The 14,584-nt window shown below is 41.4% G+C and overlaps 1 protein-coding gene across 1 annotated transcript; it reads right to left on the minus strand.

Moving 5' to 3' along the window:
• On the minus strand, positions 1–2,180 carry zbtb26 (zinc finger and BTB domain containing 26). Its single transcript, XM_036529764.1, has one exon. The coding sequence runs from the start codon at positions 2,175–2,177 to the stop codon at positions 1,023–1,025; it is 1,155 nt and encodes a 384-aa protein (XP_036385657.1). The 5' UTR covers positions 2,178–2,180; the 3' UTR covers positions 1–1,022.
• Between the last annotated feature and the right edge of the window lie 12,404 nt (positions 2,181–14,584).

Genomic DNA, 14,584 nt, shown 5'->3' on the forward strand with positions numbered 1-14,584 from the left:
TTATATCATCAATCACAGACAAAATCGTGATAAAATATAAAGTGCTGGCACATTGGGGGAAAAGGGTCCATTACTGAAAATGAATCATATTAAGGCCAGTTTCTTCTGTCATGTGCTTAAATTGTTCTGTGACTAAGACTCAGTCAATATTTAAGCTTTTTAATTGATTAAAACAATTTACTGGATTTTCCCCTGGGCTCTTCGGATGCTACTTTTAGTCTGGGAGGTTAAAAATCCTTAAGTTAAATAAATGCTGTTTTTACTGAGACAACAGTAAACAACTCCACATACGCTAAATTAAACACCTAAACATACATATATAAACCTTTTCACCTTAAGAGATGATTTAAAATGTAGACAAGGTTCAATGGAGTTTCAATTAAACAAGCATATGAGAAATATGAATGTGATATGAAAAATATGCCTTCACTACCAGAGAGGTCAATGAGCTTTGGGAAATAAATAGGAATATTATGCTTTAAGCTTGCAGTAAATAATTGATCTGTACAGATCATATGGCCCTATGTTGTTTCAGTGCTAGGTGTTTACCTAATTTTACACCCAACATTTTCTTCACCATGCAGACAATTAGCCTCATCTTAAGCAGCACACCTGCATATGAACTCCACAATGCGGCTCCTGAAACAGTATTTAGGTACTGTACTAAAATATGCTTAAAAGGCCAAATCCATGTGAGCACAGAGTCCCTTCTGCCTGGTACATCTCTTATTCATGAAGGCTGGAAAACAGCAAGTTTCTGACAAGACCAGCACACTGCTCTACACTACGATATACAACAAACAAACCCAGGTCATATGATCATTAGAATAGCAGTCACTGCATGACACCTGGTCATTATCTTAATGGTTCTGTTACTAACTACAGTGTAGTACTGCACAGATGCACACAGCAGTGATAGTATCCCCTCCTCACATGTCTCTGTCCTCACTGTCCCCACTGTCTGCTCTTCCTATAGCATGGCGCACAGGGGCTACAGCTCCTGGGTGTGCCTGTGTGGCCCCTCACACCTCTTCAAACATGTTCTCCAGGCTGCTCTTGCCATGAATGTCCTTTAGGTGGCGCCGCAGGCCAGGCTTGTGCGCAAAGTGCATGGCGCAGTAGTTGCACTTGTGTGGCTTGTTGCCCGTATGCAGGTTGAGGTGGTCCTGCAGTGTGGCTTTCTGGGAGAAGGTCTTGTGGCAGAGTGGGCACTGGAAGGGCTTTATGCCAGTGTGCACGCGAATGTGCCGTGTCAGGTTGCTCTTCTGTGAGAAGCTCTTCCCACACAGCAGGCACAGGTAGAGCTTGTGCTCCTTCAGGTGCCCCACGTAGTTCTCCAGGTGCTGGAACACACGGTCGCATTTCCTGCAGAAGTAGGACCTCTGGAGCGGGGTGTCATGCTCCAGGAGCGTGCCCTCTGACACCCCGCTGCCGTCACGGGGCTCAGGGGAGCCGCCTTGCCCCAGCTGGAGTCGCTGAGCTGCTCGCATGTAGGCTTCTCCACCTGCAAACTCTTGGTCCTGTGAGCTGTCTGCCACTCCTGCTCCTGCAGGACTTCCTGCTGGAGAGCCCTTCCTGTCTTCTCTTGGTCGTGGCTGCTTGGACTTAGGCATAAGAGCGATTCCGGCATCTGTGTGGATGATCTGAACACTATCCTCTGACTCCTGATCAAAATCCCCTCCTGCTGGCACCTGTGGGTCCTGTTCTCTGAGGCATTCAGCATTAGGGTCCCCCCTGTCTTTCAGTGGAGAGGGGTCTGGACTCTGTTCTACCTTGAGTTGTGCCAGCGTGGGGTCCAAGTACTGCGAGACAGCCTGCACACACCTTTCTACCACATGGCTCATCTGCAATGCGCTGGCAGCAGTCAAGTAGGTGACCAGTTCCCTCAGGGGAAACTCCAGGACTCCAGTGTAGCAGGATAGGAGCAGGCGCTTGCCGACCTCAGCACTGGGCAGGACCGACACTTGGATCTCACGGGCCTCGTGCAACAGGAACTGGTCTCGCAGAAAAGCGGAGGAAGCTGCCAGGACCACTCTGTGTCCCGTGAAACGGAACCCGCCAAGGACGAGAGTGACGTCGCAAAACCGACGGTGCTCCCGCAACATGTTCATCCTCTCCAGAACCGTGTCACCATGGTCCGTGAACCGGAACTGTAGCACGTCTGAGCTTGGCGTCATGGTTAATTCACTAGCTGTGATGAAAAATGAGTATTGCGTTAATGTGTAAATAATTAACAACAAACACAACAGACAACAAAATGCTGAGCATATTAACTACAAAACAATTAAGACAAGCCTTTCAAGTTATTCAAGAATAGCAAACATTTCCAAACGTTATCCAAATGTAATAACTGTAATAAAAGCTGATCTGAATTCATATCCTTTCCGATTCAACAAAAATAGCTGTAACGTAATCTTGATCTGCAGTTCTAAACTGACAAAAAAAGTTTGATCTTAAATATGCAGTACTCTGCATGTCAACCATTATCCCCTACTTCACATGCAATTATTTATACCAAAAATGCCTCACGAGACAAAATAAGTAACATTACCCCCCAAAGATTTAGCACTGCATAACTAAGCACGCTTTTAAAGATGGCATATATTCTGGCAATGACTGGCGGGTCAGAAAGCCGTAGCCAGGCCAGATAACTCAAACGGATATATTTAAATGTAATTTAAACAGCAACTGAGACGTTACCAGAAAGTATATTTTCATATTTAGCGACTTGTTTTTCCAATGTAACCGTGAGATCATCAAGTTAAGAAAGTGCATGATATTCTCAGTGAACTCGCCTGAGGGTTTTCTGTGTCGGTGCCCTGGCTAAAACATTATTTTAGTGGGGAAAGCCCGTAATGTTTTCCTTTCCTTAAAATATTTACTAAATGCAAATGAATCGTTAGGGCAGGCAGACCCCCTTCAAGATAAGACGGTACGAAAACTGGAGGGGTTTTTGTAAACTGCGCTCGCTGATATTCACACCCCTACCGCCACCCGTTTTCACAAAGAATAATGAGAGCTCTGGAACTACTTCCTACTTCCTGTGCACCCCTATCACACTCCCCACGTCTGGAGGCTCGTGTGAAATTGGGAACGGAAAACGGCATCCCCTGTGATTACAATGAGAGTTCACCATTTTCGGATTTATATGGGACAGAAATATATTTACATATTTTACTCGCACGAGGAAAAACAAGTATATAAAACGTGCGTCGTAACTGACCCCCTCGAAAGTGTACTATTAAATATTTTTAGGGAGATGTCTTATATTTGTTTTATACTACCACACTCTGAAAAACGTCTATGCCGTTTCGTCAGTAACACATTGGTTTAATACACAAACAAGGGGAAGTCACTGCAATTGGAGACATTCTTTCATTCCCGAGGTGTTCACTTATATTTTATTTGAAACTGGAAAATGCACAATGAATAACCCAGATGATGATGCAATATGCAGCATATTGATATGTTACTATACTGTGGTAACAGTAGTCACACCTGCACAGGTAAAGAAGTTGATGTGTGTATAATATGGCAGTATGCCCACCATATTCATTTGCCAGAAGTTTTAGAGCGTCTGGTAAATTACTAATTTGTGAAATAGTGAAAACAGATAGGCTAAGAAGTGTGTATCCATGAAATTACCAGTTTGGGTACTAACAATGAAAGCAATGGTCGAAGAAGAAAGAAAACATCCGTTCGCCCCCCCCCCCCCCCAAAATAAATAAATAAATAAATAAATAATAATAAAACAATAGTTTACCATCAGGAGGCAGTCATCTCACACCAGCCGTCGCCAGCTGCTAGTGAAACCTGAGGCAAGGAACTACAGGTATTACTTTGATTCTTACATGTTTCTATATTTGCTTTTAAAAAACTTCACAGAGCCTGCACAATAAAATACTTTACACCAATAAAGATTTCAAATCTCTGCAGCTCACAAGGTATTGCTATTAACTACTGTGCATTAAATTCACGATTCACTTGTCATCTAGCTGTACGTATTACGGACGTTACCACATCTAAAACACGGTTATACCGGCCATATGCGCGCCTATTTTGTTTTAAGAGCGCTGTTTCGTGAAAACCTATATTTATCATTAGCGGTCATTGTATTACTATCAGATGATCGCACGTAAAGAAAAGCGAACATTTGTTTACTGACGCGCGAAACTATATGTTTGTATATTAATGCAAGTGGCTCAAAGTTTACTTCAGTAACTGAGTTACTAGCTCACAAGACCCATTTGAGTTACTAAATCTGCCATGTAGACCAAAAGCACAGTAGGCTGTGTCGTACTGCATGGGTTATATTTTCCGTGTTACTTGAGCGTCAAGTTTTGATGTCCAATTAATCATATGACCACCAGTTGGCAAGCCTAGTATGTACTGTCATCATTTTTGCTTTCACATTCAGCTAGCTTACTAGTTCTGATTTGCAGAAGACATAAACAAAGCAAAGAGACACGTTATTGTCATGAAATGGGTATCATGATTCTTTGTACCTAGGTATATGCACTCATCTGCTTAGTAATGTCTGAGGTAGCCTAAAGTATAGGCATACCAAAACATTGTGAGATGCCCTTATAACTTAGGGCCATTATGCAAGATAGACATCATTCTGCCTAATTCGATAGAATAGTACACAAGTTTTTGCTCAGAATACCTTTAATAGCTTTTGATCAATTAATACAAACTATTCTAAACTGAATTAAAGTGAACTGTTCAGAATTTAGGAATCACAATAAGAAAAAAAATCAGTTGGATTTTCCTGTCTCTGAATGTCTACTGCATACACTGGTTCTGAAATGTGAATTGTGTTTACCATGAATTGTTTCTCAAACACCAATTACAATTTCATTGTGGCCAACATGAAGTAGTGTATAACTAAATAAATAAATACATGGAAAAATGTACTCAAATGATGTAGCTGTAGCATAGCCATCACATCCCCTTTAGTTCCCATATTTCAGTAGTTTTAAAGCCACCCTCCACACAAACAAATGTAAATAAAGCCAGAGAGAGGGGCCGTTCTTATACAACTGGAAGGGATTTGGGCTCAGATGTGCAAAAATCCAACAACCATTTTGAATGGCTCTGAGACATGGCATGGGACAGGGACACTTGAATGTGGCCTGAGAGAATATATACAGCATTTGTATATGTGGGGGTAGAGTGATTATGCTGATGGTACAGGACAGCTTATAGAATAACCAAGTGGTAGCAGTGAGAAATTAGATTTCATTAGTTTTCACTGAATCGATTGTGGCTGTGGTTCAATGTGGTTTTGTGGTTCAATGTGGTATTTCAGTGTGAATTCATGTCATGCACTGAGATCATGGAAGACTGAGAAAGTAGTGTGCAAGACGTGATTCAGTGCAAAAAGTGTAAATATTGCATTATATATAAATAATAAAATACACAAATACAAAAAAATATTTAAAAATAATTTTGTAATTAGTCAGATGCTACCTTTGGGAAATGGCATAGAATGCATGCACCTCAGACACGACAGTGGCTTCTGAAAGGAAATTGTTTATGAAAGGAAAGGTTTTCTGAGGTTTTGATGGGAAGGAACAATTATACTTACACTTCCAGCACTTCATGTGACCATTTTCCAGGAAGTAAAAATTTTAAAGGACTGTTGAACACAGAGGTTAGCTAGGGGTTAACCCTAACCCTAACCCCTAGCCTTCATGGGAACAATGTAACAATGTTCAGGACAGTAGAGATACCAGATTACTTTGTTGAACACAGGGCTAAAATTTGATTGATAGATTTCAGTTACTATACTTTGCAGTTCACTATTATCAAGTTATTTTCAGTGTCTGCGTGCTTTACATGTCCAACCAAGTGAAACTGTATTCACTTTTTAGAACCTTGTTAATGTTAAACATTTTAACTGTACCATATATATAGTCGGTGCAAAAAAAATCAGCCATCATAGTTTCATTATCATTCATATTTTATATACAGTTAGGTCCATAAGTATTTTGACAGTGACAGAATTTTCATGATTTTGGCTCTGTATGCCACCACAATGGATTTGGAATGAAGCAATCAAGATGTGATTGAAGTGCAGACTTTCAGCTTTACTTCAAGGGGTTTAACAAAAATATCATATAAACCATTAAGAATTACAGCAATTTTTATACATAGTCTCCCCCCTCCCCCCAGTTTTCAGGGGCTCAAAAGTAATAGTGTAGGCTGATTTATTATTTTTTTTCACAATTTCAGGATCGCTTCAGAAAATGTTTTGAGCTGTCAGCCACTGGCTCATGTGCTGTCAAACAAAAAAGTAAATGAATCTTCTTCACAAGCTGCAATTAATTTGCTGTTCTCTTTAAATAGTGTCCAGCCAGTCATTTACTCAATGGCTCTTTCTTTTGGAAATAAGCAAGAAAGTGGAAGGAAATGGGTGTTGGTGTTTGAGAATTTTGGGAGCTGAGTCCAGAATATATATTTTTCTGTTTCAAGAATTGGAACCTAGAGCCATTCTTGTTGATTCCAGTTTGAAGGAAATAAATGTATATAACTAATATGTAGCATGGCCTGTTTTCTGTAGAGTAAACCTACTCTCCAATCCGCTTGTGTGTCTACCTTTGTATTGCACCCATCCTGTGAAAAAATCCATTATTGTGAAGATTGTTTGTTTACAGGTATGTAATTTTGTTTTAATAGGTTTGGTCTGGGATTGGTGTCTAACACTGCACAGGCATGTCCGTAGTCTGGAACTGTTCTTGTTCATAGGCCCAAATGACCTCCTCACTTGACCTTTAGCAATTTACAGTCCTTTCTGTGCTTTACTGTCCTCTTTGGAAATGCCTGTTGTGCACCTGGTTTAGGTTTCCATAATAATGTGTCATTAGTGAAATAGGTGCACTGGGAGTAGAGAATAAAATTTAATTACCTGGTTCTCACTTGTCAGTCAAGGGGTAGGGGTAAGGCCTTCTCAGAGTAAATGAGGCCATACTTATTCAAAGCGATCCCACAAAAAAGTGTTCATTGTCCTTGGACCTCTGCATTTTGTAGCATATATGTCTCGTGTCTTAGGGAACCATCATGTGATGTTTTAGAGAGTTTTTAAAGTCTTTACAGCTGATGGTGGAAAATGCATGAGTCACCACTCCACAGAACCAGACCAGCAGGGTGAGTTAAGACCCTTTAGATAAGACTTTTCTGGTCTGTACAGGGAGGTTCCCAGTATAGCGCCAATGATGGTGAGCCAGACAGAACCTTGAGGTGCTCCGCAAGATGGGGGTGCACTGGAAACCTTCCTTTGGGAACAGAAGGATGAAGTCACACTGCCGTGAGGCCTCTGCCCTGTTCGTTGGGGGGCGAATTCCACTGTGACTCCACACATGAGCAAGCAGGCCCCTCACACACTACATGGCTCCCACAAGGCGAATGGATAATAGGCTGTTTTTTAATGCCTCTCCCTTGGTATTTTAGCTTCTCTTTCACCCGTGACTGTGACCATCTGATGATAACAAGGGTAGGTGCACTTGCGCAAGGCATTAGTTTTATGGACCAGCCGTGGACCAGCGGAGTGATTCCGTGGCGTGCTTCCTGCCCAGATCTCACAGAGCCCAGTTTGTACAGCCCGGCTTTTTCTTGGGGACTTGAGAGTGCTCCAACAAAAATATTTGCATAAGTCTCTGTCATTATCTGGTGGAAGAGGTGTGTGCCTGTTTGCACAGTTTATATGGGTAATCCTTATTCATTGTAATGCTCCCTCTCTTTCTCTATAGAGATGCTCTGGTCGGAACATTCTCACACGCAGGGAGAAGGGATTGGTCATGATTTAACCGCATAGTGCTGGGTTCATGGATGGCAAAGAAAGGTTAGTCTGGTGTCACGCTAAAATTCAAAACATTTTTAAATTGTGTGCTACACCTGTTGTTGGTTGAGGCACAGGACAAAATTGAGTCTTAGGTAATGTAGGCAAAATAATTATTTGTCCTCTTGGCACACTGATAGTTTCTGTCATTTGCTTCAACAAATAAAATGAAACTTAGTCACATGAAAAGATACCAAAATGAATTATGACATACTTCATCAGCTAAATTAACACAAACCAAAATAACTGTCTTCAGTCTACCACAACATTATTTATGTCCTGCCTTTCCCATCTATTTCAATGAATATCAACTTGCAATAAAATTGCCTCTTGCGTCCTGTTTATTTATTTAAATCACACCTTTCAAGCAGGATAGTGTAATGTGCTTTATCAAACAATCAAGTTAATACAACACATAAACATCAGAAGTAATGACTAAATACAGGTAGTGACTACAGAATCATGCAAGAAAACATTAAAATTAAGGGACAGTAAAAGCTATACTGTAATAATGAGTCGTAAGTTTAGTTTTAAAAGAGGTCACAGACACAGCTCCCCTCTTCAGCCTAGGCTCTGGAAACACAAGTAAACCTGTTGTAACACTGTTGTAAACACAAGTAGCAACCTGCTTGTTTGCCCTGTTTGACATGTTGAATAGCACAGGTGTTTGGTCTGGGTCACAGAGTTTTCCAAGCTGGAGGTGGTTGTCCAAGCAGGCAGAACCTAATAACAGCTGGCTGGAACTCTTCAGGCATCTGGCCCACAGATGCTCACCATCTCCAAAGACTACTGCTGCTTTTGTGGCACAGGCATTCTACAACCTCCTTTATTCTGTGCCTAATGCCTTGTTCAAGAATTGCCATAATCTGTCCCAGCAGGGATCTTAAAATACAAAAAAATGGTGTTCAACCATTTCTTTCTCTTCTGTAAAAAGAATGCCTCTTCTGTATTAGACACACACCTGTATAAAGTGTAAAAATAGCTATAAAGTCTTATACATACACTATGAACCAAATTTCTTTATTTGCATAGAATGGATATAAAATTTCTTTCAATACAAGTGGATTAAGAAGACTGATGTCCTCTGTGTCACCCACAGATTTTGGTTCAGACAAGATTTCAGACTTGTCATCACTGTTTCAGTTATTCCCAGGATATTCACAGATAAGGAGCTGTTCCACAAACAATGATGGCTTAATCCTTCAAATCCTGACCCACGCAGAAACATGCAACATGCATGCAGGCGCAGGTGAGGTGAAACCCGGCCATGGTGGAGCCCAGCTTTTTGGGCGTTGCTCATCGTAAGCAAGAGGGTAATTACAGTCTTTGCTTTGCATTCCATTGACTGCCTCATCAAAACAGTAACATCTCCAGAAGTGATACATCCACCAAACATGCCTGTCCTGAATCTCACACATGCTACAGGTGCACGTTAACTCCATCTCCACCAGCCTGCTTCTCTGAAGGGCAGCCATGTATAGTAGAGTACTGGGAAGTGCCGTTGTAGCCAGAACATTGTGTGTTAAAATCTTCGATGCTGTTGTTCTGTTGCTGTTGTGCCCTTTAGCAAGGTACTTACCTTGAATTGCTTGGGACCACCTGTACAAATGGATAAAGATAAAAAGAGAATGTCTCAGAGAACCACACGAAGGATGGGGGGGCTGGAACAACTAGTCCACAAGTGGGAAAGAGGTTGATTCAGTAATGCATATAGTGGACTGGCAGGATTAGCCCAACAACCCTCGAAAACAGTCCTGCCATTTGTGGACAGTGACTGGGATCCCACAGTGGTGAAACAAATTGGCTTCAGTCCTGCAGGGACTGGGATGGGTAGGTCTGCGAAGTTGGCAAGGGCCTCCATATCTCACTGCTCTCAGACACCCAGAGTTTTGTCAGGTGCTTGCAAGCTTGGATGATGTCAGCGGAGTAGTGCCTATCTTCCAGTTAGCGCCCGCTCCTCTGTAGAGTGCTGTGTGACTTAATGTGAAAAACAGCCATTGGCTGCATGTAAGTGCATCTGAGGACTGCTTTCATCTCACTTCAGTCCTGCAAAAGTGCAGAGCTTGTTGCAGTGAGTATTCATCTGCCAATTCCAACATATGGTTGCATAGATGGGAAAGAAGCATAAAGAAAGCACACAGAGGAGTGAATCCCCTTATGAAACAGATTAATAATCTATGCCATTGTGACAACATGATGGTTTTTGCAATAAATAATTGCTCTGTTTCTCTTGGGCGGGAGTCTCCAGGACGCCTCCTCAGGCTGTGTTTGTTATGTCTGAATAAAGTACACATCCGGCACTGAAAGAAAAGACTGTCTACAAGCCACAGATTAAACCAGTATGTTTCCTCAATAACCCAGTCATTTGAAAAACAATATCTTCTGTTTGAAGACATTTTTGAGGGTGATAACAGGCTGTTGATGTGATGGTAGTGGTTAAAGGGAACTTCACTCAAATTCTTACTTTCTGACATACATGAGAATGTCCCAACATTCTCCATATAGAAGAATACTTGGAAGCACAAGCTGTTGGGCATCACAGCATTGGGGTGGCCCTAGGTTCACGTGTCTTGGTTTGTTGGGCAAGTGTTGGGCTTTTCATGTTGACTGTGGTGGGCTGCATAGGTGGACTCCTGACATAAGGGGAAAAAGGATTGGCTGCAGCCCTAGGATCTTTCTCATTGGCAGAGCTAGAGTAACAAGCCACTGTATGGTCATTCTGACCTCTTTCCAGCTTCCTCTTTCCTTGTATTTCATTCATAACTCAAATGTAATCATAAAATGAATCCTGTTCAGTTACAGCTAAAAAGCAATAGCAGTGGTGGTGGGAAAGCTCACCAGTTTGTCAGCTTTTTGTGTGTGTTAATGTAGTTTTATCTAAAACCAGGAGGCTGTACATGTATCTCCACAACTTTCACCACCCCCACTAAATCATAACAGACTTAAGATCAGTATAAGATCAATTTTGTCAGCAATAAAAACATATTTTGCCTGATTTCACTGATCCTACTCATAAATATTCATTCTTTCATGCTGGTACATAAAATATGTTAATTCTGCCTCTCATTCTGTCCCACCACTTTACAGCTTTGCCTGGAATATAACACACTGTGTACTACTGAATATGGACATGTATGCTGTTTGTGTCAATAATATGGGTAAGAAACTGGTGTCATTTAGGAAGGGTAATGCAGTGAGAAACATATTCAGTGTAAATACTGACTCTGCTACTTTGGATTACATAATGTGATGCATGCTCATGAGAAAAAACATTTTGAGTGATTTTTGCACTTGAGAAAGGAATTCAAACAAATGACAACTTTAATTTCAAGGCTTACACTCCTGAATAATGGGGGCAGATGGCTGCTCTGCCAGTGAACACATACACTAAGTTAATGATGGTTAAGTTGTCTGTCAGTCTGTAATCATGTCCCCTTATTATTTTTATGCAGTTTCACACATCATGTCAGTCTAGGAGCTGAGACAAAAATCTTAGACCAAACAGTACACTGTGTAATAAACAGCCCTGTAAAGATGATTACTTCATTATGCCGATTATCCGTACTTATGACATGGCAGCAAGCCTGAACATCTGTATACACCCATGTAATTACAGTGGTAAGCTTTTGGTGCAAGTCGGGCCCTAATTACAAGGTAACCTCATTTCTGACTGAGCAGAGTTGGACAAAATTTGGAAATCACCCCAATGACAGTGCAAAGGGGTTTTGAGAATATGTCACAGAGTGCATAAGGGGTGTTTAAAGCACATGCAATTATATTTAGTGAGTACATACTGTCTGGGCATCACAAAGATCCTCTGAGACCTGCATAATATTGAGGTGTCTGTAACATATATTACCTATACTCTATATCCCATGAAACAAGCAGCCATGCCTTTAGCAATGTAGCATGGGTCATGTTTGAAAAGGGTTGTATGCTCAATATACAGTACATGGCTCCTTGGTTTGTAGTTCAGGCAATCAAACAGTAATCTAAAGCAAATTGTTCTAATTAAACAGCAATACAGAGAAGTGATGTGTCAACACACAGACAGACTGTCGACAGGACAAGCTTTTCAGGATGCTGTACACTGTAATTAAGGATACATGTGGTAGGAGCAGGTGTTTTAGAGTTTGCACAGGAAAATTCAGTGGATTCACAGCAGGGCAGAGGTAAACTGTCCCCGGTGCTGCAGAAGGTGCAGCAATGTTGCGCTGTACTTTTGCGCTGGGAATGCAAACAAATTGCAATGGCTGGGGATCCCTCTGTCTGGTGACACAGAGTGAGCAGGCTTTGTGTACTCATGACAGTGTAAAATCAGTGAAAATTCAGGCGGGGTTGAGTGTGGCCACACCTCTGTTTTCAACATGTTTGCAGCATGTGCACTCTCACCGCACAAGCCTCTCACATTGTCAGTTGCTTTTGGCTTGAACTACAGAGCCTTCAGAAAGTAATCACCCCTCCAGTGATTATTTCTCTTTTGCCATGTTGCAACATCAAATTTAAGTATATTAGAATGGATTTTTTTGCTCCTTTTGAAGTGACACTCTACAGAAATAAAGTATTTAGATATCTTCAGAATCTTCAGAATTATTTAAAAAATAAAAATCTGAAAGCTGCTTAATTAACTTCTTAAGTGTTAAGTGTTCACCCCCCACCCCAGAGTCAATACTTAGCGCATTGTCCTTTTACAGTTTTGAGTTGTCTTGGATATGTGAGCTTTGCACATTTTTACTTGTGAATTTTCTTCCATTCCTTAATGCAAAATTTCTCCAACTCTGCCAAATTAGATTGAGACTGTTGGTGTACAGCAATTTTCAGGCCATGCCACGGATTTTCAATTGGATTTAAGTCTGGGCTTTGATTTGGCCATTCCAGAACACATTTAAGCCATTCCTTTGTAGTTCTGCCCTGTGCTTAGGGTCATTGTCCTGTTGGAACATAAATCTTCACCCTAAATTCAGATCTCTGGCTGAGTGGAACAGGTTCTCCTTAAGAATTTGCTTGTATTTGGCTCCATCCATGTTGCCCTTGATGGTAACAAGCTTTTCAGTTCCTCCTGTTGAAAAGTAACCCCCAGAGAATGATGCTACCACCACCATACTTGATGGTAGGGATGGTGTTACCTGGGTACCAAACATAAGGCTTTACCTTTACACCAAAGAGCTCAACTTTAGTCTCATCAGACCACAAAATCTTCCTCCAAAAGGTCTCAGGTTTTGTCACATGTCTTCTAGCAAACTCCAGGCATTTCTCAGAAGTGGTTTTCCTTTGGCCACTCTACCATAGAGGCTGGATCTGTGAACAGCTGATGATACTGTTGTTGTCTGCACAGGGTCTCCCATTTCAGCCAGTGAGTTCTGTAAATCCTTCAGTCTTGTAGCTGGTCTCTTGGACACCTCTCTGACAATTTCCCTTCTTGTCCAGGCACTCAATTTGGAAGGATGGCCCGACCTTGGTAGCGCCTGGGTTGTGCCATAATTTTTCCACTTTGTTATAATGAATTTCACAGTGCTCCTAGGAAGGTTCAAAGCTTCACTGCTCTTTTTATAACCTTCTCCAGCTTTTTTCCTCCTAACAACTTCATTGCAAATCTTCACAGGCAGTTCCTTGGTGTTCATGACAGCAGGACTGATCTGACCTCCAAAAATCAGTGATATTGATTGTGCAAGCATGTAATTGGACACAGATGGATTTGAAATGAACACAGGTGTACCTTGTTTTACCATATTTAGTGTTAGCTCTCAAGAAATGAAACACTTGTGCCTAATTTAGTTTGTTTAAAGAAAGGGGGGTGAATACTTATTAATGAAGCAGTTTTCAGATTTTTATTTCTAAGATATCTAAATATTTTTATTTCATTTAATTTCTGTAGAGAGTCACTTCAAAAGGATGTGACGGTCATGAAGAGACCGCACAGGTCCACTGCCTTCCTTGGGCACGAGTTGCCTTTGTGTGAACTCCGCGACACTCGCAAACACACACACACGCTGACAGATGCCGATAAGAGCCATCAAGCTTAAGTCAACGCGATGCCGCTATTGACGGACTTAATGTTGTCGCCCACGAAATCAACGTTTTATAATGGTAAATGAAAATGCTAGGCAATCTTGTGATTATGCTATAAAACATCTATATTGTGCTTAAGTAGGCGCGCAAACTTGAGTGCATTAAAAAAAAGGAACAACATAGCATAGTCATACCGTGTTGAATGCTGCTCCTCGGTGTTGGCAAGTGTCTCTCCGGTGGCAAAGGAGTGCCGTGGGGAAACAGCGTAGTGTTTATTTCGTTCCGGCCACGATTGACCCAGTTTACCTTACTTGTGGCCATGAGGGGTGACAGAGACGGCCCTGATCAAGCCGCCTCCGTTTTAATCCGTTTGGTTGAATTGTATTTTTGCTAAAATCTGCTGTTTAAATGTTGTAGGGTGTTATGATGCTGCATCAGGATTTGTCATGTTGTTGTTTGTGTTGATTGATTGTTTTATGTTCCCCCCCTTTATGTGAATGGTGCTGGTCACCTGGGATATGTCTGTCTGTCTAGTCTCATGGGGGGGAGTCTAGTGTTGGATGTTGGACTGTGAGTGCTGCTGCTGAAGTATTGTTCTCTGCTTTTTCAAAAGAGACCTAGCAGATTTTGTACTTTGTTTTGTAGTTTATTTGCATTCAGAGGTTGCTATTTTTTGTTTGCTTTTTTTTTCTTTTCTTTTTCTACTTAAAACTATTTTTGTGTCATTTGAACTTT

This window comes from Megalops cyprinoides, chromosome 5 (assembly GCF_013368585.1).
Source record: "Megalops cyprinoides isolate fMegCyp1 chromosome 5, fMegCyp1.pri, whole genome shotgun sequence".
NCBI classification, from domain to species: Eukaryota; Metazoa; Chordata; class Actinopteri; order Elopiformes; family Megalopidae; genus Megalops; species Megalops cyprinoides.